The 24,894-nt window shown below is 39.8% G+C and overlaps 3 protein-coding genes across 6 annotated transcripts in view; 1 reads left to right on the top strand and 2 right to left on the bottom strand.

The window, feature by feature from the left end:
- LOC103386273 (contactin-4-like) overlaps window positions 1–24,894 on the bottom strand; it is a 695,358-nt gene that overhangs the window by 277,785 nt on the left and 392,679 nt on the right. The window lies entirely within an intron of this gene.
- LOC103386296 (carbohydrate sulfotransferase 15-like) lies at window positions 14,019–21,807 on the top strand. The gene is made up of 8 exons (XM_008320483.3): window positions 14,019–14,081; window positions 15,657–15,923; window positions 16,533–16,872; window positions 17,125–17,265; window positions 18,040–18,193; window positions 18,277–18,430; window positions 20,310–20,457; window positions 20,575–21,807. The coding sequence occupies exons 2-8, from the start codon at window positions 15,687–15,689 to the stop codon at window positions 20,757–20,759; spliced, it is 1,359 nt and encodes a 452-aa protein (XP_008318705.1). The 5' UTR covers window positions 14,019–14,081; window positions 15,657–15,686; the 3' UTR covers window positions 20,760–21,807.
- Window positions 21,353–24,894, bottom strand: part of sox13 (SRY-box transcription factor 13) — a 31,634-nt gene continuing 28,092 nt past the window's right edge. For 3 of the 4 annotated variants that reach the window (XM_017036520.2, XM_017036517.2, XM_008320482.3), the window contains exon 14: window positions 23,471–24,554. In XM_017036520.2, the coding sequence (XP_016892009.1) occupies window positions 24,269–24,554 (286 nt within the window). In that variant the 3' untranslated portion in view covers window positions 23,471–24,268. Of the gene's footprint in view, window positions 24,555–24,894 lie in introns of all 4 variants that reach the window. The other variant, XM_017036521.2, reaches the window with a different exon arrangement.

The following is a 24,894-nucleotide window of genomic DNA, read 5'->3' as shown; positions in this document are numbered from 1 at the left end:
CTTTCAATTTCTCCTCGTGTCTCTTCAACCTCTTTCTCCTTGACTCTGATGATGATTGCTGATGAGGACATAAACAGCAGGTCGGAGATATCAATAAAGTCCGTCAATTCCCAACACAGCTTTCTCCTCCAGCGCTTCTGGAGTAAGAAGCACAGAAAAATGCGGGGAGAAACGGAAGGAAGTGCAAAAACAGGGGAGGTTGGAGAGCTGGAGGAAGTTTGTAAGAAATCACATCGGATCCCAATCTTTTCATTTTTTCCCCCTCAAATCCTCTGTGAAACAGCGCGTGCACACACACACACACACACACACACACACACACACACACATACAGGGTTGACCTCCAGATGCCGATCTTGCTTCTCCATCACCCTCCCACCGGCTAACCTGATTGGCTAATGACGGCTCATCTATCTTGATGCAGCACCTGCAGTGTCTGGAAGGCACACACACACACACACACACACACACATACATTCACACTGATCGGCGCAGCCAGTCCTGTTAGGACACTGCATTGACAAACTGACTGACTGGATAAGTCATAATTACAGATAACTAATACTGTCCCATGTTAGGGCTGTGTATTATGAAGATATTTTTTACAAAAGAAATTTTACAAGGGAAGATAATCATTGGGGTTGCTGTACTCCTGGAGTGGAAAGATACATTGTTTGAGAGCTTTACAAAAACGATAGCTGCCAGGCTGACATGCTGCTGCTGCTGCTGCTGCTGCTGCTGCTGCTGCTGCTGCTGCTGCTGCTACAGAAAGGTTTGACATATAATACTGTAGGTCTGTCTGCCTCAGCCTTTCACTGCCGTGTCACTGGCTGTACTGCTGAAAATACAGATGAGAGCAGTGCGACCTAATGGGCAGTGACCGGGGAAAATTAGTGATGTACTACTGAAAAAAGAAACAAACAAAAAGTTTAGGTTTTTAAGAAATATTTACAGTACTGATCAGGTTAATCCAAGAACTTACAGAAAATATACTCTATTCCAGGACTCACTAAAGCCACAGGGCCACTTTGAACAAGGAATGTAGTAGGTCAAGCCCTAAACACTACACTAACCATTCTCCTGTTAGAATTACATGTGTCAATTACACACACAAAACAAAGCAGGTCTCACAGGTTTGTTATTAAAAACCTTCCTTGTGAGAATTGTGGTAACCATGCCTATGGTGTTACTGTATTCTAATGGGATACTTGTGATATATTGTGAAAAGGTAAGTGATCAAACATGAACAAGTAAAGACACGTTAACAGTTTACGGACATTCTCTCTCTCTCTCTCGTTCGCTCTCTTTCTCTTCTTTTTTTAAATTAAGCTTGCATATAAAACAATTGAGGTGTACATTGTTACACGAATAATTTAGTGACAAAAATAAATATTTAGTTATAATATTTAATCATATTTATTATAATGGATTATATTAAAATGGAATCTCTTTGAGGTGTCAGTGTTAATTATTACAGAGCTGTGGATTTCACTAAAAATTGTCAAAGAACAAGTCACGCGCCTCTGTGCTCTTTCATTAAAAACCTATCTGGGTTTTGGCAATTGGCCTCTAATTCAGGTGTCACCAACATTTTTAAAACTGAGAACTGCTTCACTGAGTAATATGAAGAGGAACTTGTTTGACAAAGAGTTCTCCAACAATGTAATAATAATTAGTTCTGGGACATACAATAGCAGACACTCTTCTTACAGTACCGTCCTCGTTGCACTTATTATGATTATTGACCCTCTTGTTGACTAGTTTTTATTTTCTGAACATACCCCGTGGGCACTTTAGGTAGTCCTTGGGGGCTACCAGGTGACCCCGGGCACCACATTGGTGACCCCTGGTCTAGTCCTCCCTTTAATCTGTTAAGTTGAATTGTTAAGTGAGTCGTGGGGCCAACTCTCCATTAAAGGGTCTTCGTCAGGCTTTGGATTGAGAGATAAAACATATATAAAACGTATCATACATCGAAAGAGGTTATGGATATGGTGTCCATGTAAACTGCCGGCCCTGACTAGTCCTGTTTTTCCTTTGTCTTCATGCCTGTGTATTTACACACCAAGACAGCTCTGTCTTCATCACATCTGCCCTTGCTGGAACAGCCTGCACACGGTGGTTCACCTCAGGGTGAATGATGGGGAGAGGGGAGGAGGTGCAGGTGGAGGTGGTGCAGTGCAGGAGAAAGGAGACAGTGATTAAGCAGGGATAGAGGGGAAAGGAGAGAAAAGAGGCAGCGTAATGAGCAAGAGAGAAGTAAAAGGCAGTAGAAGCCGATCAACAGGACAAAAAGAAGAGATGAAGATGAACGAGGGGGAGGCTGATTAGAGGACGGAGGGAAGAAAAACAGGGAGAGAGATAAAAGAAGACGGGTAGGAGTGGAGGCAGAAACTAGAAGAAAGACAAGAGAATGGAGGAGGGGAATCAGACGTAAAGGGGATTGTGTGCATGTTTTATTCACTTGCCTGCTAACACCTCTTTAATTACTACCACTGAAATCATTACTGACTCTCTCTGTATGTGTGTGTGTGTGTGTGCCAATATGCACAAGAAAAACAGCTTCAAACTGAACATATGTAAACTAATAACCATACGTGCAGAACAAATACACCAATGAGCTACGATGGTATGGTATGCTAACAATGTTAGCTCACAGAGTAAATCATTTGTCTGGATTCAGACCTGTAGATAAGATCAACTCCAGTTCACTTGAAACTGTGGGATTTGTTTAGCAAACAAATGTGAGAAACTCTTCCGAAATGTCTTTTCTCAGATTTGATGTGATGTGATGCTAAACTGTTCTTGCAAAACAGTGATTCAAAAATAGTTACATCAAGGAAACTGGACGAACTGGGTTTCGTAACATGTCGTTAGCTTAGAAGTACTGCACTGTGTGCCAAGATAGCTTAAATAACACTATTTGTTTTATAAGTATATCTATCTATATATATATACATATTCATAAACATATATTGGTACGGTTAACGTGAAATTGTCCAATAAAGATAATTTCACACTGAAAACACCATCATCTAGCCGACAATGACTTTTCATGCTATGCTACGCTGGGCTAATACTAAAGAAGCAGGTCGTTTTACAGTTGATGTTTGGGAAGGTAGTTAGTTTAATTAACTGAGGACAGAACTTCTGTCTTAGTTGTAACAAGAATAGGAAGACATTTTGTATGAAACGTCAACTGAAGAAAACTTGAATCAGCAGAATTCAGTTTTGCTGACAGAAAAACGAATCCATTGACACACGAGTCCACGTTCCCCATTGGAACAGTCAAGTGGTCCAAAGTGGGGGGTTTCTCTTCCCCCACGTGCGCCAACGCACTCTTCACCTCTGATTGGCCTACGCTGATATTTTATGGTCGACTTAACCAATAGCCACAAGTACTTAGTAAACTTCATTAAATCCAGTTCTTTTCCAGTTTCAGTCTTGTTGCAGCTTCATTTCCTCCCAGATTTCTCCCTCTGATCAGGCAACTGGTACATTTGCATCTAATCTTTGAACTTCCCAATTCTCTCTTGTTCCTTTTTTGTGTGTTATGGAGTGTAGCAGAGAGGATGGCCAGGCAGCCTGAGCTCTCCGTCCTAATTTAGAATGAGATCTATTTCTGTTCACCCTCCAAACCCCCGCCGGGAAAAATTTAAATCTGTAGTGGAATTTATGTGCATTCTTATGCGTGTGAGCGAGAGAGAGCGACAGAGAGAGAGAGAGAGAGAGAGAGAGAGAGGGAGGGCTAAAGATAGGATGGGGAGCACGAGTAGGGGAGATGAATTAAACATAACAATAATAAAGTGTTTGGCTGTTTGGTTTCTTCTGAACAGACGTGCACATGCTGTCAAATCAGCTGAGGCAGTGAGCACACACACACACACACACACACAAAATGTAACCCTTAATAAAGCCCTGTTTGAATAAATGTGAATGAAAGTCTATGTATAAAATATATATTTCTCATTTGATCATGATTCTCACAATTACTTGTGTAATTAAAAAACAGTTAAAGCTAACAAGATCGATGTTCACCAAGACAATTTAAAAATGTTGACGTCGACCACGCACTCTTCAGGGAAATATTTACAGGTAGGACTGTCCTTCTGTCCCTGTACTACAGTGCACACATACAGTGCGTTCAGAGTACTTACATACTTCATCCTTGTATTCACAACCGCAGTTTGTAAAACAAAATGCCATCGTTGTCCATTTCTTACATACAATCCATTGGGACCTTCTTTAACCAAACCCAAAAAAACCAACACTGGGAATGTAACCCAGTCAAACTTCACACAGTCAAGCTGCCCTTACAGAGCCGTATTTTCTCTACCCAATCTATCAGAGTCAGATATATGATCACCAACACGTACGCCAGCAAATTTAAAGTAGGATGAACAGTACAGTAGGATACAGAGAAACAGCAGAAGAGGAAGATCGAGCTGGGTTTACCTGAGAGTAGAGCCTGGGACAGTGTGGTGCACCAATCACCTGCCGCACCTGGGTACCTCCGCAGACACATGCACGCACATGCACGCACACGGCGGCAAGGCGTGCAGATGGAGGACAATGGAATTGACTGGGGGGAGCTGACGGGCAGCGGCGGCAGCAGCAGCAGCAGCGGGAGGAGGAGGAGGAGGAGGAGGAGGAGGAGGAAAGATGGCGGAAGGGAGGGAGGCGAGTTAGAGTGATGTGAGCTGATGAATGCTGAAATACAGCAGCAAATAAAACAGTAAAGACATTTTGCCCGGGAGGGATGAGGAGGGGTCGAATGTGGCCACGCAGCCCCCTCTGTAACCATTTCTTTAAATGCATAGTTATAAGGTTATGTGCATTCAGTCAAGAAAGCATTTTTCTAAATCTACTATTTTTATTTAGAGATGAATTTTAATCTGACATTTTCCGTCACACACGGATCTTCTTCATCACTTTATTCTTTTGAAGTAGAAATCCCAGCGAGGATGAAATTATGCTGGTTTTTTAATGCAGGAGTGGAGTGAGTCACAAGACTGTGATTTTCCTCTCAGCTTGCTCAGAATATCATTACAAATATTCTGAGTGTGACAATATAGCACTCATCCAGCTTAACAATGAAGGAGAAAACAAATATTGACAAACCAAAGCTGTAATGTTGGCTCTCAGTCATACGGAGTATACTTAGTTTCCTTAATCATAATAATTAATGAATAACTTAATTGCCATCCTTAGAAATGTCTAAATTGATGATGATGTCACTGCGTACTTGGAAAGCAGATAGTATTCACTATCCGACAAGTATGGACACTCAAAGGGAGGTATTTGTTTTAGGTGTACATGTAAGAACAAAATTTGAAACATACATCTGTGCCTCATTACAAAGAGAATCATGTTGCATTGCACTTGTAATGATGTACTTGGTACACCGACACTTTAAGGGCGTGATGCCTGATAAGGGCCTAATAACAGCTAAGCTCTCTAATTGGCAGGAGAACCAGCCGGCAGTGGTTAGTGTTTAATGCCTTGATTTATGTAATAAGTTACTAAAATGCAGGTGAGAGAAACACATACACACAAGAGCAGGATGCAGAGTTCCTCCGTGAAAATGAAGAAAATCATTTAATGACAAAAACTCAGCAGGACGTAAACAAGCACTAAGAGTTCTGTTAACGATCGGTTCTGTGCATCTCCACTGACCATGTAATGAACAGCAGCAGATACAAGGCCTACTGTATGTTCAAACAATATTTATATATTTTATATAACGTATACATGCTTTATATGCTATTATATCTGCTGGTACTGCCTATAACGTATCTATCTATGCATCCCTCCATCTATGGAGCAGAATATGAAACGCTGAACTGATCAATAACATTAAATTACTTTTCTGTGATTTTGATCATTCTACCCACAGGGACCATGACATGACTGAATGAATCCGTTATCACTGTCAGAGTTTGGGGTTTCCCTCGTTTGTCCATTAATAATCAGGGCAGACTTATCTCAACTCATCTCTCTCAACACAGAGCTGTCTTTTGTGAAGGTACAGAAAAAAAAGTTCAACAGCTTAGACTGCTGAGGTTTTGTGTGTCTGTGTGGCTCGAAGAGAAAAAAAAAAGCGAAATAATTTCTTAAGATTGCTGAACGTTGGTCTTTTCTGAGGACTTAGACAACAGATAAGGCCACAGACACTATTATAAATACAGATTGACTGCCTAACGAATTAGAAATTATGTGTGTGTGTGTGTGTGTGTGTGTGTGTGAAGTATTAGCAGAGTGGGCTCAGACCTGCGGCTCAGCCGCGGAAAAGCCAATCTCCACATCCAATTATTTGCTTCTCAAAGGCAGACAGATGGAGCGAGAGGCAAGAGGGAAAACTGAAAGCAAGGAAATAACTACCAGAGTTAAAACTGGAGAGAGAGAAAGAGAAAGATAGGCAATGAGTGAAAGAGAGAGAGAAGGGTCTGTTTGAGCATCTGCACAGAGGGAATTAATTAAGACGGGAAAAATGCAGTGAAGGAAAGTCTCGTCCCCTGTTGTGAACAGTTTCTCAATTAGTCAAAGTCCCAAACAGTCCATGGAAACCAATATGGAGAAGCACGGACCGAGTGAATGAGCAAACAAACCTGCAAGGCAAGAAGCCAAATGTGGACAAAAGAGTGGGGGCTCAGAGACAAATGATCACCATCACCAGGCAAGACACTTTTTTATTGTGTGTGTGTGTGTGTGTAAAGTGTGTCTCCTTACCCTCTCTCTGGTGAATTTCTAGTTGTCCTGCCTTCTTAGTGCGTCTTCTCCCTTTTTACTTCTCTTTCTTCTTCTTCTCCTTCCTTCTGCTCCCCGTCGTCTAGGATGGTCCATCAGGTCTGGCTCTCCCTGAATGAAGGCATGGCTGTGTGCTTCTCACCACAACTCTTACAACCTGCTGTTTCTGATCTTCGCCTCCTCTCTCTTCTTGCTGCTTCTGGCTGGAGCATTCTTCTTTTCTTCCAGGCGGCCGTGACACACTCGCACACCCGCATGTGCAGCGTGGGGGGGGGGTGTAGGTGTAGGTGGGATGGGAAGGCGGTTGAAAGTGTGGATGAGAAAGGGGATGGCAGCGAGTAAAAGAACAAGTGTGGGTAGATGGAGCAGTGAGCGGGGGAATGATGTGGAAGAGGCAGGTGGAGCGGCTAGTGACACATCGTGGAGGTGTGTTGTCTGCATTAGTCTGTGTGTGTCAGCGCATGTGGGCTGTCCTTATAACAACGCACCACCAACAAGTGAGAGGGAAGATGGATGGATGGGTGGATGGATGGATGGATGGATGGGTGGATGGATGGATGGGTTGATGGATAGATGGATGGATAGTTTTCTTTTTAAACAGGTCAAATCAATTCATCAAACACGTCCAGTCAAATCATTGACTATGAAAACTATATTATATATAATATAGTATATACAGTATAGAAGTATATTTCTCATTGTCAAAAAATATTGTTGAGTATTCACCAATCAGTTTAGAAAGCATCACAATGACTGTTATTTGCATTGAAATAACAGAAATGATAGGTAATCATAGAACTTGTTGGCACGAAATTAGAATGTTGACATTTTTTTCAATAAAAATATTAGAAGAAATAAAGACAAAAGTCAGTTATTTAATATTGCAATATTGATCAAAAACTTGGAAATCTGATGTGCGACACTAAAAGATGACTTGAACTTACTGGTCATCCGTGGTATTGCATCTCTGTGGGATGGGGTTTGAGAGGAGACGAAGATTTTGTTACTTTTTCTGTTAAGGAGCTAAAAAGATTATGTGAACCATCTCACATTCCAGTTCGTGCTGCATATGCACACACACACATGTACTTGATTATTATTCTCTGGACTTTTCTTCATGACACGCATGACTAACCTACACACAAAGACAGAGCAGAGCACTGAGCTGAATCCTAATGACGAGGCAGAAAAGAGAATGAGGAGGAAAAGGAGGAGGCGAAGGGTCTAGGAGGCAAGCAGGTGTCTACACACATCAGTGTGTGTCTGTGTGTACTGGTGTACACTTGGTTAAAAGCATGTGAACTACGGTGGTGATAAAGTAAGTAAAACCTATGAAGACACGTTACTGCTTGAGTTTAAAGCCATAAGTCAAGTCACAGCCCAGAAACAACAACAAAAGAAAATTCAACACATTTTAGAAACAATCTTCACATGAGTCACAGTACTGGGACATTACTCAGCGTAGGAGTCACACAACTAAGGACTAATCACCTGCAGATGAAAATGAAGCAAACTCATATTGAATAAGCTAAAAAGTATAAACAAAAGCAAAATAAATAAAATAAATATAGGCTAATGATTAGCATGCTAACTTCAAGTTTGTTAGGTTTGTTTGCTAAACGTTGGCCAAAACTAAAGAAAAAAATTGTAAGAATGGAGAAATGCAACTTTATAACTGAACACAACCGAATCCCAGATCCAAGACCCAAAGAAAACCATGAAATATTTATATTATTTATCTAAGAATAGCATTGATCCCCAGCAGTTCTACAGTGTAGCAGTTATCACGCCTGCCTCACACGCCAAAGGGACCTTGTTACGATTATAGTTATTATTATTAATAATTATAAATGTTAGCCAAGGACATAGCAAACGTAACTCAGAATTTGCTAAAAGTTATAATTTGAACCCTTTTTGAGAACCTGCTTCTCTTTCCCCTCCTTGACCCTGTATTTCATCAGTCTCTGCTGCTTCGACGTCCGTTTTTTCCGTCACTGCGATCATCTAAATCTGACGTAATTATGCGACCAATACCCAATCTGCATTGCACCCAAGAAAACATGTCAGTTTTCTTCCACACGGTTGTCATTCTTCCTCATCCTGTGACGTCTCGGTGACACCGTGAATGGCTTCACCAGAGAATCCCTTTCCATCATTTTGTCTCTCAATCGCAGGGACTCTCCAACTCTCTGCCCGCACATCAATCCACAGCCGAGCTGTGACATCTGTCAAGTCTGAGACGGGAAGAAGGATCCACACACCGCACCACCTTGGCCGATGCCTTTTTTTTTTTTCAGCTCATGGCCTGCAGTTCATTTTATAAATGTCAGATAACCCGTCTTACCAAATCGCCCCCACTCCTCACTGCTCCAGCCCCTGCAGACTGATAGGTAATATTCTTATTAAAGATCAATTTGATTGGCGTCCGCTGCCTTTTTCATTGTCCTCCCGTGACGGGAGAGGAAAAGATGATACGTTTTTGTGTGTGTCTGTGTGTGTGCGTGTTTGAAATTTGACTGTTTTATGTAAACTGAGATTAGAAATGCAATAAACCTGTCACGTGTTGAATGCTGCTGTCAACCTGAACGAAATCTTATCTTCCTATTACACACACACACAGACACACACACGCGCGCACACACACATCAGCTATTCTTTAAAGGACAACAACATGTGTGTTATTTGCTCTGTTATTTTTCCTCCAGTTTCAGACAGTTTTGTGTGACATGTAACTGGGGTGTGACAGGTTATCTGCTGCACCACATTTCACCATATTTCATGAGTAAAGGGTCACAGTGACAAAGAGTGGATAAGCACCACCAAAATTTAAAAAAAAAAACTTTGGTCCAATAAAACATTGTCAAGGGTTTGGTTTTCTATGGCTATTGCTGTACAAGGGATTATCTTTGAATGATAATCCAGGCACAGCACGATGGTGGCGCTAGCCCAAGTATTAGCATTTTAACAGCCTCTCTCACAATGACTGGTAGGGCTGTAACTGTACATGTATTTGTCCCGCACACAAACGACACACCCGTGTAACTACATGTTGTCTATGAGAACACAGAGTGGAACAAACTACCACTGGAATGGGATTGTGACAGGACCCCAGTCGTACACAGCAGCTGGTCGATGCACCTCTAATTTCCCACACCTTTGAGGAAAAAAACAGGCTTTTTTATAAAGACAGCATTCATGTTCAAATGACCAGAACACACAGGACACACATACTGTGTACATATATATAGGCTGGGTTTATTTAACGATTAAAATGTCATCTTTTTTATTTCATTTTTCACACGTCCCAGACGCATTCTCATGTTTTGTGGTCATCAATTATCCGCTTAGTTACTTAAAATAGCTTTGGCAACAAATTAGCTTACACACCCTTAAAGCGTTTAAGTTACACAACCTCAGGCACACAGAACAGAGTATTGCTGCGTTGCCACCAATAGACTAAGACTAAGGCGATTGCATTTTGGAGCACCTGAAAAACTTGGAATGAAAGATGGGTGCTGGTGGCTAAATGACGCACGATGGAGAAACTGTTACACGATTTCACACCTGAGTAGCCTCCCCTGCTGCTGGCAACCTGCACACACACGCACACACACCTTTCGACACACACAAAAACACCGAGGCAGCGTGAGATGAGCTTGAAACGAGAGCCAAGGTGAACATCAATACAGCAGTTCCATATCTGCGCTTGGCAAAAACCATTCAAGATCAATATTCCTCAGACAGAACCAATGTCACATTCTGTATGCTCCGAGCCAGACAGCATTAGGGACGGTCCAGCCAGCATCAATCAGCTCCGAGCCATTCATCCAGCCACTTCTGCTGCTCATAACATGCTTCATAAAGAGTGTAACCACCTCCTCAGACACACACACACACACACACACACTCACGGCAGATTTAACAGCAAATACTTCATAATTAAACATGTATGGCAGTATACCTTGCACCGATTCTTAAATGCAGTGTTTACCATTAAATACATGCTCAACTATCATCAGTAAAATCCTCCAAAGATTAGACAAAGAATATATTAAAAAAACAAATTGAAAATCAGGTATAGAATGTTGTAGGGTTTGCTAATGTGTGACTTTTCTTTTCTTCAGCTTTTAGAACCCGACAATTAATACATGCTCATTCATTTTTCTTTTGACAATAACTGTTACTGAGGGTTTCCGACAGAATGCTACCAGTTGGGGAAGTTTTCTTACATATTTTCCAAATCAAAAACACTGCTTAGGCAAGACATCAGCTGTCAATTTGGTCCCAGGAAAAAAAAAGATTTTGAATTTTCGTAGAACTTTTCAAATCTTCCTTTCCATAACAAACTAATTAAACAATATTCTGGGTACTCTGTCCCTCACATCATTTTTTGTTTGTTTTAGCACTTGTTTTTTTGAATGTCATATTTTGTAAGTTAAACAAAATACTTGCTCTGCAGTGTTAAAGTCCTCCAAAGCCGAAAACACGTTTGAAGGGTTGATTTATAGACTGGATGTTTTTGTTTATTATTATTATCTTCTACTAGTTTCATAAAAAATTGACTTTGCTCTGAGGCCTTTTTTCCCCATCATGACTTTGCAGTTCTCAGCGTATGGTGAAGACACCTTTTGGCAGCAGCCTAAGAAATGTTAAGTTAGATGGTGTGCAGTTAGATCACAGCTGAAGTTTTTCAAAGTCCACTACTGAATCTTCAGTCGTTTGGGAGAACAACGGCACAGGAGACACTAACGGCCAGATCAGCATAGCTAGCGTTGACCAACAGCTGGCCAGGGCTATGAATAAATATATTTTATACTGTCTATATATTGTGTATACTGTACATTTGCATAAAATTGTATGAAATTATTTAGGCAAAATGTGACAGAACACCTAAAGTGACAGGAAGTTTAGCAGGGACAAAACTGGCAGAGAGTTTTTGGGTGTTTCTGGAGGTTAGAATATTTTTTTAATCATCATTATCACGCTCTACTGGAATGAGGGTGACTGCAGAGTCCACGTCACACACTACAAACGAAGACCTATTAGTAACAGACAGCATCCCACACACTGGCACCAATTTGTCTTATTTAACAGGCAATAAAGCAACCTGCTAAGCTAGCGTCCTTCAGAACCCTAATTATTTCAGACTAAAATTTTAAATGTTGTTTATGGCCAATGCTTTGCGTTGTAATCGACAAAGCCTACATTTGAGGTTTATAAACAGCAAACTCAAATATTTCAAGGGTCTCACGATGGTAGGACCCAGAGCAGCACTTGAGAGGCAGAAAGAGTATTCCACAAAGTTTTATACCTGCAGCACAACAATCCAAAGGGAAAACAAAGGAACAGGAGCCAGGCAGAAACAAGGAGAGGCACGCAAGTTAGCGTGATGAACCTAAGTTGCCTCACGATGATTTGAATTACTTTCGAACGGCTGCATTTTTACTAAAAGCAGTCCTACATAGCCTACTTATAGATCTGCGTTTAGTTCCTCAACGCTCTTCCTCTCCTCTCTCCATCAGCCGTTGGTGTTCTCATCTCAAACAGCAGAGCAGAGCAGGAAGGAATCGGTGTGGGGAAAACAAGGGCATGTGGTGGAGAGAATACTAAACAGCACTGAGCATTAAACAGAAGTCTCACACTGTGCACTCATCCTCACAGGGACGCGCATATAAACACACATTAATCAGCGGCTTTTAAGTAGACACAAATCCATGCTAACACACAGTGGGCCTGGTATTAGCAGAGCCCCTTGTCACAGGCTGAAGAGAATGCATTCGTACCTCAGGCTTAAAAAGTTAGGATTAGTGTGTGTGTGTGTGTGTGTGTGTGAACCAAAGACCTTGAAAGAACAAACTGTTTTTTTACTAGGGATGAACAGCTCTGATATAAAGATCGCACGCTCGGAGTAAATACATGGAAAGTGAACTACAGTCATGTGAAAAAATGAGGACACCCTATGAAAGCCTGTATATTTTTTAACATATTTGGACACATGGATATTTAATATAAATTTTATCATTACTGAGGGATCCCAGTAATATAACTTAACAATTAAAAATGAAGAAAAACCCTTTTTAAAACTTTCTGTGAAACGTAATTTAAAAAGAATGCAATTTCTGGTTAGGAATACATTAGGACACCCCTCATACTTTCCCACTTAAAATGGTTAAAATCACACCTGAAGTATCACATCAGGTGCACATGATCAGAACATCGTAACCCAGCATTTTGAAGGAGTCTTTAAACCTCAGACATTTAGTTTGGTGTGTCCCTGACTGTTGAAGTGAGAGTGAGCACAATGGTGAGATCCAAGGAGTGGTCTGAGGCCCTCAGAAAGAAGAGTGTGGCTGCTTGGGATAAGGGATTTAAAAAGATCTCAAAAGAATTTTACTAGGTATTTATCTACCCACCCTAAAGGGGATCGTGGTGTCGAAAAGTGGCCAAGGGCCAAGGGCCCGAAACAATATGACCTTTAAAAGTTCACATGAGTCGTTGGCCCCATGGTGGATAAGGTGCACTGTTGATTTTTGAGAAAATTAAAGGATTTCAAGTGTGCCTTATAGTCCGGAAAATTCTGTACCTGGAAACTCCCCACCAGGACAGCAGAACTAATGAAGCCTCTTGGATGAGAGGAGAAACGTCTCAAATTTACTTGAGGTGAGTCCAGCTGCCTACGTATAAAACTGCTTTTGAGATTGTTATGATGACCTGGATGACTGAGATTATCCACTGACTCCTCTACCTCCAATCGGCCGATGCCATCCGTCTGTCCTGCAGCTCAGTCAGGTCTGTGGGATCTGCCAGACAGCCATGTGATGACGAGACGTGAAAGGAATGCCACTTCAACAAGTGGCAGGTTTAAATACATATTTCATTCTCATTTGTGCTCTCCTAATATAGTGTGTGTGTGTGTGTGTGTGTGTGTGTGTGTGTGTGTGAAGGCAGGTTGGCTCATCTGTGTTAGAACCTGGGATTAGATGTGTCAGGTCATTTCTACAAGTGTTAAGGAAAGCGCAGAGGAGAGACAGGCAATCTGATGAGTGGAGCCGCATCTCAGCTCATCGAGGGAGAAAATGGAGGGGCGGGGACTGGGGTGGGCAGTGTAATAAAGAATAGGGTTGGGTAGAAAACTGGAAAAGCCAATGTAAAGTAAAGATGGAGGTGTAGGCTTCAGGTCTGTGTGATGTCACAAGTCAGAAGGATGGATGTTCATGTAGGATGGAACTGTAGGCTTGGCTAAAAAACACACTGCACATAAGCGATGACACAAACCTGTCAGTTTAGTTTTGTTGTTGGCTGCATTGGAATATGTTTTGAGAAACAACACTCAGGTACGAGATTTAAGCAGCTTCTTCATTTTGTGTGTGTGTTTTTACTAGGGCTGTGCAATTAACTATACTTAATCTTAATTTTAAAAAACATATCATTGAAATTATTATTTGAAATTGAACTCTTATATTTCCATTTATGCACAAATGGTGCTTGTATGCGTACGTTGTGAGTGATTGTATTGTCCAGAAGGTTATGATCATCATATGATAAAAGGTACATTTTAGTATAGAAAAGTAGTAAATACTGGTGTCTCCTCTTGGATGAGAGGTGAAACAACTTTAAAAAAAACTCCTGCGTCCAGTTGGCCTTGATGTACCTATTATTTGGATAAATACTGGTATGTGTAGGTCCTATCAGCTGAAGTTATTATTAGAATAATTAGTAAAAGTTTAACAACAGAACAGAAGATTCTGATTATATTTCAGAATAATAATTGTGAAAAAAAATTTTATGAAAAATTTTTATGAAATCGACCACTGTATATTACCGTATGAAAAAATAAAAAACTACTGTAATGTTAAAACTAAACACTGGCGAGGGGGGGGGGGGTAAAACTACGTAGACCCAGCAAACTGGCTGTTTAAACTAATTAGAGCTAACTTTCTTTTTTTTAAAAAGAAAAGAAAAATGGAGACGAACTAAACCATTGTTATAGCTCCCAGTCATGTCACCATGCAGACAGTTGATGATGTAAAGTTAAATGAGCAGACAAGACACCTAAGTCTTTTACTGCGTTGACTCCTCGTAGCACAGTGACAAGAGCCAACAATAGCGCAAAGCAGAGTCCAGTGCGGCTGCCCAACGTCTCGCTGCCATCTATTGACGATATCGGGTATGACACCAAAATAAGAAGTCCACAAAGACTGAATAGTGTTAAAATGTATCAAACACATCAGTAGGAACTGAAATGACGTCACACTACAATGTAAAGTCCAAACTTATTATCTCCGTGGTGACAGGTCTTCCGGTGTTTTAGTAACGTGCTGGTTGCTACTTACAGCCGAGCTCTTTTCTTCACCTCAAAACAAAATATGCTAAGTTTATACATAATGCGAGGTAGTGACGTCACAGTCCTCGCCTCATTTTACCTCACATTACGCATCCACCCAAATTAAACAGGAAAAACGCGTTTTTCTTTTGGTGGAGAACAGTGCAGTTTTATTTATAGTCCGCAATAGGATTCTCAAAAATAAAAACAACTGGCGAATGAAAAAGAAGAAAAAAACGGTACAAATTTACACACAGCCGCCAACAGTTGTCGCATCAAGCTACTCACAATGTTACTGCTTAATGTAGCAAATGTATGTTGTCATCTGTATATACGTATGTACTTAGGTTGTGCAGTTAATCAACCTTTTCAATTTTTAATTAAACTTTTCACAGTCCTCCTGATGATCTTTCACAGAAGACATACCATTTATTTATATATACACTGTAATTATACACACACATATATAGGCATATATATACAAACACACACACATATACATATATATATAAATGTGTGTGAAGAACTAGTTTTTCTAAAGTTTGTAATTGTGAATTGGTCCCTCTTTCTGTTCTTTTGTTTGCAGGACAGCTCACAAAAGATTTAAGGGAAAATCATGACCTGCTCAGTTCCACACAAGGCAAAACTGTTGTTCCTCCTGACGATGATATTTATCTATACCTTTCTTTGGAACAGTCACACCAGCTCAATGCAAGTTCTTACAAAGCCACCCTTTGCTGAGGCACGAGTTCCTCATGACATAGCAATGCTGAGGAATCTCATCAGCTCCAAAATGGAGTATCCACCCAGAAAGGTGCCAGAGAAAGAAGAAGTTGTTAAAGTTGACCCTCATGTAAGTATAATTACATGACATTTTTTTAAGATGTGAAAAAAAGATATTACTGCATTTTATAACCTGCGTTTTAAATATTTATAATTCAGTCTATATTGGGAGAAGACATGGCTAGATAAGGAGGGTTGCTGTAATTAAGTTATAAAACATTATACTTGTATGGCACCTTTCGTATTGAGTATTAACATTAAACACAGGAGTCCCCAACACCCATCAAGGGAACAGTACCCTTCCATGAGTCATTTAGTACTGGGCCGCAGCAATGAAAGTATTAATGTTTTAGTTCATTTAAAGAGAATTGGGTCATCTCCATTTACTTTCTTCATTTAAAGGTATTCATTCAAAATAACATGTCTTTCAGATGTAACTTTTATTTTGAAAATACACTCATCCTTAACGAACCTTTAGTATAACAATTCCCCAATGATCAGTGCAGCGCTAACGGTTCGATATACTGGCCAGTACCAGCCGTCTAGTCCTTAGTGAAAATAAATGTTGGGGACAGGAGCGTAACAGTTAAGTTAAACATTTGAAATTGTTTTAATTGAGGCTGCAGCAAAAGCTGTCTGGTATATGTATAACGACATCTACAATTGTCTTGTATTGCAGTTGTCCTCTCTAATCGATCAACAGTTCCTTCCAAACATCAAGAGCCCTTGTTGGTATGAGGAGATCGCCAATAAACTTGTCTCAAACCCGTACAATAGCAGTTATTTTGCGAAGCACGACAAAGTATTCAAGGATTTGTTGACCACCATGAACGCTGACTTCAAAAAGTACCTGCACTATAGTGGTGGAAAACAATTTCGTTTGCGTTGTTTGCCTTACTTCTACATCATTGGCCAACCAAAGTGTGGAACAACAGATCTTTTTTACAGATTGTTGGAGCATCCACAACTTAAATATAATGCCTTCAAAGAACCACACTGGTGGAACAGGAGACGCTTTGGTAAGTAATCAAAAGATGGCTGCTAGCTCAATATTGTTCCAGTTATTCAATCAAATGGGTCTTTGGACCAAAGTGATTTTTACAGACAACCAAAGTAGCATTTTGGATTTGCTATAATGGTAGAAAGCTTAAAAGTAACTTTTAGTTTATTATTTATTCAAGTAAGAAATACATTCTCAAGGAAGTGAAAACCCCTTCCTGCAGTGTGTGTGTAAACTGAACCATTTACTGTATGGATTTTCGAAACTCTAGGTGGACTATATGGAAAACGAAACGATGGAAATATTTCAATGGAAAGTTATTTGGATATTTTTGACTGGGCTGCCAGAAATATTGAAGTAGGACTCAGGGAAGGACCATCAGCAAACAACAGTGCACTCAAGATTGTGACAGGTAAGGACCTCTACCAGTGTACATGAAATTGTCTAAGGTTGTCTTTTGGTTATAAGTCTTTTATTTAAGATGGTTAGTTTTGGCCCAGGTCACCAACAAAAAAACGGTTTCCTGTAATAGGGTTTAAGGAATGAGAATCTACAGTCCATACTAGATTAGATTAGAGGAACCCGTTAGATGAACACCTTAATTTATGGGCATTGAAGCAAATCCCAGCAGTATTAATAATAGGGGTGTGTATTGGCAAGAATCTGGCGAGACAACACTTATCACAATACAGGTGCAACAAGATATATTGTAACATTCTGGAATACTATAGGCACAACAATACAGTATATTGAGTTTAGGCAATTTCATTGTATGGAAACTGTTATTACAGGAAACGTTCAATGCTGTCACACGCTTAACATCAGGGTTACTAAAACAAAAGGATCCAACATTTGTAATCACTACAGAAGAAATAAAAGCAAAATTAAATGAACCAACGCCATGAATATTTGTTCATTGTCAACTAAAAAGATTAAATAAATAATGATACAGTGCTGTAGAATATCAATAGTATTGTAAAACCAAATATCACAATATAGCAGCATATCAATATTTTCTCACCCCTAATTAATAATCATAACAAATTATGATTATTTCACTAGCTTAAACTGGCATTGTCTACAGAGTAGCAGGAAGAAAGGACTCCGAAGGAAGCGGACTCCAAAAGTTGCCAAGGTCACATTTCCATTGTGTGTCACAATGACATGTAATTCTTAACTTAACAAGGTGAAGCCAGTGCAGCTACTATGTGGGACAGCATGACTAGTGAGTTTGAAAGCAACACAAGAGAAGATGGGCCGCATATCTTGACAGCAGACATTATCCACATCGCCCAGCCTGATGCAAAATTCATAGCCATATTCAGAGATCCAGTAGAGAGGTACTATACATACCACCATCAAATTATTACATTTCCATGAAGGTTTTTATCTAACTCACAGCATTCTTTCACTTAATTCCAAGGCTCTACTCTGATTACCTTTACTTCCACGATTCCATAAAAACAGTAGAAGACTTCCATCAGAAGGTGCTGGATTCACTGAAGGTGTTCGAGGCTTGTTTGTCCACGTCATCACTCCGCTGTTGTGCCTACATGGGCTACTCCACACCCAAATCAGTAAGCTAAAAAAAAACAAAAAAAATCTCTTCTTGTTTCATTTGCTGAGAACATACAATAACTGCAATCCTTTAGTGCTGTTTTTGTTTTATATGGTTGTAACTTCCAAGAATGCAGAGAAGAAAATGAGGCAGCTAACTGCACCAGATACATTTTATTTAAAAACTTAAAACATGTTGTATCGAACCAAGAAGTCTGTGCTTCATTTCAACCTTTATATATATATATATATATATACATACATAATATATCAAATAAATCAAGTAATAACTGTCCAAGTAAAGCAACTTGTAGCAAAACACAAAAACACAAAACAAACCAATTACCTTATTTACAGCACAAATCTGAATTAATTGAAGTGACGAAGAATTGCATTAAAACATATATAAAAATCACACACAAATATGCATACGCACTTAGATACGTTACGAGCAAAACAATCAAAGATGAATCCCTCACTTTCACACTCGCTCGATATACGAACATTCGTCACGCACATGACTTGAAAACAAGACACCGCGTCTTTCGTCGGAACAAACCAAAAACCCTCAGTCGATAGGAGCAGCAAACACAGTCAAAGCAGCAGCAGCAGCTCCTGTGAGGCAGTTACAGCAACACCTGATGCGGTAAGATACACCCGTACCATTTTTTCTATCGGACACAAACAATCACGACAGGAATGATAAATATAGACTCCAGACACTCGCAAGCAATTACCTGTGACCATAATAGTATTGGCCACCAAGTACTTCCAACCACTGCCAAACCGCCAAATAATCACAGCCGTACATAAAGGAGAGGCAACCGAATACAATCACACTATAACACAGACCGTGACTTGTCTAAAGTCTTTTAATTTGCTTTTGTAGCACTTCCACATTTTTCTGTAGTATAAAGTATAAACTGCGTTACAAAAAAATGTATGATCATATAACACAACACAAATGCATTGAGATTGAGAAAAATGACAGTGTTGAGAGTACCAGCGAGTGAAGCAGCTGACCGCCATACCTACCAGGAACCAACCTCTGATCCGGAAATGACGTGTGACGTTAGTAGAATAGAGCTGTGGGCGGACTACTGCTTTTTAAAGGGCCGGTCGAGGATTGGCGGAAATAAAAAAAGAAACAATATTAACAAACATAAACATGTGCGCAACGATGGGGAACTTACTCGTACTGCTATCAAAGTTTGCACTTGGAGTTGGTTGGTTTTGTAATTATTGGACATTTTATTTCATGAAAAGGGCTAAAAACAACTCTCTACTATATGAGTGCCCTGGTTGCATATCTTTAATAGAGTGGACAATAAAAACTCTCTTGAAACTCTTGAAGTGAATTCAAACCCGTTTTTATCATCTCCTGCAGAGAGAGAGAGAGAGAGACCGACTTTGACTTTATCTATAATAATAATAATAATTAACTGTAATCTTTTTCTTATTTTTTTATTTATTTTTTGTTCTTTACAAGGAGTACAGTGGTCCCTTTCTACATCACGGTTTTCCTTTTGCTCCCTCAGTACATCGCAGATTTTTTTTCGGATTTCAATTTTTTTTATTTTACGGAAAATATATTTTTAAACAATAACTAAAAGGTGGCGGTGGATCTTAAAACGCAACTACCGCGATAGGACACAGGCCACTGTATATATCATAGCTATGTATAGCATTTTTGCAAATGACAAAGTAGTCCTGTTGACCTGGGCTAAAGGGCATGATAAACACTACACTACAATATACTACACTATATTATTCTATGCTGTACTATACTATTCTATACTGTATTATACTATGCTATATTATACTATACTATAGTATGCTATGCTATGTTATATTATACTAGTCAATTCAGGTTTTGACTTTTCTCTATTCTGTCCACAGCTGAGGATATATATAGGGATGTATGTCATCTACTTGCTGGACTGGCTGACTATTCTTGATAAGAACCAGATTCTGATCTTACGACTTGAAGACTACTCAGCCAATCTGAACGAGACACTCCATAGAGTTTATAACTTTCTTGGCGTTGGTATGGATGCAAATATTTTATGTAAATCACAATAAAGAGAACAGTTTTAGGGTAGTCTACTATTCTTGTTCTTTCTTGTGTCTCAAATGTTTAACCTTGTGTCCCTTTCCCCTCCAGATCCCCTGCCCAAAGAGCTGGAAGAGAGAATTGTAGAAAGAGACAAAGCAAATAGTCAAAAGGAAAAGATCAGTTCTGTGGGTTCTATGCTTCCAGCCACCAGAGACATCCTAAAGGCATTCTACAGTCCCTTTAATCGTAAGCTTGCCAGTGTGCTTAAAAACAAGGCCTTCCTCTGGCCCTAAAGTCTGTATATACAGTATGTATAACATATTGGTTTGCCTCTCAAAAATGTGTTAATTAACAACACAATATATAATGACCATGTATTACTGTAGTCAAAATTATTCCAATTAACACGTGAACAGGTCATTTATGGAGGGACTGTTTCCAGGAAGCTGTGTTGGGGTTTATTTAAGCACGAATTAACAGTATGATTTTTTTTTTTTTTTTTATTGAGAAGTTCATAGTGTACTGCATTGACTTTAAAAATGGTGGCTTGGTCGGATCAAATGGACAGTTTGCTTTATTTATGTCACGGTGGGTGCACGAGATAAAAAAGTGGTTTTTGAGTGTGATTTTCCCACAAAATGCAGAGGTGAACACAAACATTTCCTTGTATAATTTCCCAATGTATAACGTAAATACATGTATATATGTGCATTGTATTTATGTTCTGTTCATTTGAGCATTATTAAAACTTTGTATTTAATTTTCAAAGGATATTAGAATGGTGTTAACCCATTATAATTCTATCTATCTATCTGTCTATCTATCTATCTATCTATCTATCTAACCCTGTATCAACACAACAGCTATATTATACAGAAACCAATTTATTGTCTTTGTTTTTTCAAAGAAAAGAAAACGTACATAGAACTTTGAAAACATAGAAAATGTACAACTTTAAATTACACAAGCTCTTAACAAAATAGTTTCTTTGTATGTACATCAGCAGGGGTCAGGGCTAGAGACTCTACAGCACGTCTCCAGCAAAAGAAAATCAGCACTGTTTTTCTCCTCTAGCCATCTCTCTACACAAAAAAGTCAATGGCAGACTGTTGAGACAGTGGTCAGCTTAAGAAAACAACATGCTACACTAACCAGTCCGGTGTTAATTGCAGGCTCTTCATGGTTTGCTCTTAATAGCTCGGTACTGCTGGGTACTGTTCAGACATTGCTTCCTCATTGTTGACAAAAGCAAAGGTCCATTTATTAATCATAAATTATCTTCACTTAAAGAGCCAACTCCAAAGTATTTTCAATCCTAGACAATCTGCAAAAAAAAAAAAATTGAAATAGTGTCTCCACTGTGGACTGAAACCAGGCACACTGAACACAAAGTACAGTACAGTACTGTAAAAAGCACAATGCTGAAGATTGTGATCTCAAAATCTTTGCCAATCGTGTGTATGGTGCATACTCCTCTGGTCTGGCCTTTCATTCAGAGCAAGTGTCATGTACTGTATAAAAGCAGGGCCTAGGATTTTTGTTTCAGGAACCAAAGTCTGGTCTTTCACAATAAAAATAAAATGGTTTTATACTGGGAAAGGCAAAGTTAACTTAACATACTTCATCAGTGGACGCTCAGGTCAAATATGCCAAATGCCTTTGGAAGACGTTTTCTGTCTTTTAGGAAACATTGTCCTTCATCAATTTTGAAGAGCAAAACTGGAGAAATACAAATAAGGAGCAGTCACTGACCCACGTTTTCATCTTGCTGTGATCACAGAGGATGCCGGAAAATGTATCCAAAACTAGCGGTGTAATCATAGGCTCATACATGGCGGGATTACCTAGTGCTTGGAGAGGATCCAAACTACTGTAGTATTTCCCTCCAGTAATAATATATCTGTCATTAGATCACAAGCCTCATCTGATAAACAGCATACAGTATTATCTGGGTCCACCCTAACTATTTTAGTTCCGTCCCTCTTCTCTATAGTGAGACGCTTCTTGGTCCACGGACTGAATACCCACCTTTTTTTTTTGAAAAAAAAAAACCAAACAAACAAAAAAAAAAAAATTAAAAACAAGAGTCTAGGGCAATTCAATGGACACAAGTTTTAAAGTCTTTGAATATACAGGATGATAAATATATGTATGTGTTACATCGTTTTCTGCCTGGAAGAGAGTGACTTAAACATTACAAACAGCAAACAAAGGCACAAAAAAAAAAACACGTCTGACTCACTGTGCACTGGACAAAAATAAAAAAAATGACACAACTGTACAGTGATGAATATCAGAAAACAATGTTAAATGTTGCAAAATCGAGCATCCAGTGGCAAAAAAGGGACATTTTGTTTTCGTTTAGTAACTATGTTTTTTCTGTCACTCCTGTTTGTCTCTATATAAAGTCAAAGGTTAAAGTCAAAGTTGAGGTTTCTTTAACACCACTACTGATATATTTGTTTGGATTATTTGCAGGGTTTTTTTATGCTTTGCTTTATTTGAGTATAATTTGAATTTATGTAAAAAAAAAAAACTATGTAGATTTGAATAAAAGGGACATTTTGTTCCAAATTTTACAGGTGGTTTTTGGTTCCACCAACTTGACTCAACATTAAAAAAATGTCACGTGCATATGCATACGTGCATATAGCCACGACTTCCACCCCCTACACACCAACCAACCCTTCGTCTGCTCCAGGACCTTCGACCCGTGTCTATGTGAGCATTTGAGAATTGTACTTGCGTACCCCTGATTTAGTGTGTCTTCAACATGTTCGTGTCTAGCAACGAGAAACACCAGCAGAGGGAAGCAGCGAGCCGTAAATGACTTGTAGTTTCGAACTACGAGCAGCTCTAAAGGTGATAAAAAAAAACCCGTTAAAGACTGGAAGTCGTTTTCAAACGGACCTGTGCTTGTAACACGACACGTTTTTTACCAAGAGTTAGCAAACTCCTCTGTTCTCTCCGGTCCGGTAAAAGTCGCCGTTTACTCTGTGATTTAGTGATATAGAGATGTCTCTGTCTGCTCCCTATCCAGGTGACTCTGTGGAAAGTAAATGACACAGATCTTGAGCTCTGTTGAAGCCAAACATGCACAAGTTAGTACCGTCTTCTAATGTCCTGCTGGCCACACTACTGCACACTACTTAACATCTAAATCAACACAAAGTTTTTGCACAGAAATAATTAAAACATTTTACTATTTTTGACTGCGGCAAACATTTTGATTGTCTGGCCAAAAATATATGTCATAAAGATCAATGTTTTTCGCTGATTCAGAAACTTCACTAGCACAAGGCTCGTTTTGATTGTACTACTGTATCCAATACACACGTCGGTCAGTAACATCTCTGCTTGCCAGTCAGGTGAGACTGGCTGCAAAGACTCACACTGTCCCACAATGTCCCCATTGTGGGACGAATAAGGGACTGAATTATTATGGATCACTAATTAAGACAGATACAGTATTAGGATTTTTAAAAAGCTGTCCAGTGTTAGGGGTTCTGCCTTAGGCTCTATGTTTTCATGGAAATGGTTTAGCAATGTTGTTTCACTGCAGCTAACCAATGCTTCCTACTATAAGACCACTGTGCTCAGTGCTTCTATGAATGGGTTAGGGACATGTCTGTGTCCATGTGTCTGTGGTCAGGATGTGGTGATGTCATACTTTGTTTACTGATATTCCCTGTCTTGATTGTTATTTTCTTGCTCCATCGTCTTTCCTCAAACCTTCTCTCATTGTGAATGAGTTTCCTTTTAACAAAGTAATAAAAGCGTGACACCATCACCATCGCTCCTTTCAGTCCGTCAAGAGCACCAGCTCGCCCTCACTTCTCTCTCCCCTGTCACTTTCCTCCCCTTCACTGTACAGGGACTGCTCTCTCTCTCGCTCCCTCTCTCTGTCTTTGGAGAGGGACGTGGGTGAGACGTGGGCATCTACCTGACGCTGAGGGGGTGGGGCCTGTGGTAGGTAATGCTCCAGTAACGCAGGGTGAAACTGCATGGCTGCCACTGGGACTGAGGGCACGCTCCCAGGGTACTGGCCATTGCTGTGGGGGTAGTGGACCTGCTGGGGCTCCGCCTGACTGAAATGACAGTAAAACATAAAATAAATATTTATCAGCAACAAGTGTCCCAATATTATTGTCACAAGTGAGTTTGATCTGATGCGCATTTCTCCAACTCTTGTGTCAGATTACAGTAGCTTTTAGCCCCCAAAATAGCAATAAGAAAAACAAAATAAATATCAGACCAAACATTAAATTTTACATCATGACTTAGTGAAAGTGATTTATTGCCAGTGTGACACAGTACACCACCGCACACAACCAAATGTGACCTCTGCCATCGCCACGGTGGGCAGGGGGCAGCTCAAGCTGAGCACCCGAGGAACAGTGTGTGGGGACGGTGCCATGCTCAGTGCAC

Source organism: Cynoglossus semilaevis, chromosome 11, assembly GCF_000523025.1.
Source record: "Cynoglossus semilaevis isolate Cse_v1.0 chromosome 11, Cse_v1.0, whole genome shotgun sequence".
Classification (NCBI taxonomy): Eukaryota; Metazoa; Chordata; class Actinopteri; order Pleuronectiformes; family Cynoglossidae; genus Cynoglossus; species Cynoglossus semilaevis.
The sequence above is the reverse complement of the archived record's forward strand: the minus strand, read 5'-3'. Positions and strand labels throughout refer to the sequence as shown.

What these genes read in the sequence shown, in the direction of transcription:
- LOC103386296 (XM_008320483.3), top strand. Translation starts at nt 15,687, where the DNA reads ATGACCTGCTCAGTTCCACACAAGGCAAAACTGTTGTTCCTCCTGACG. An exon ending in TTCAGAGATCCAGTAGAGAG is followed by an intron (nt 18,194 to 18,276) that starts GTACTATACATA and finishes CTTAATTCCAAG; the next exon opens with GCTCTACTCTGATTACCTTT. An exon ending in GCTACTCCACACCCAAATCA is followed by an intron (nt 18,431 to 20,309) that starts GTAAGCTAAAAA and finishes TTCTGTCCACAG; the next exon opens with CTGAGGATATATATAGGGAT.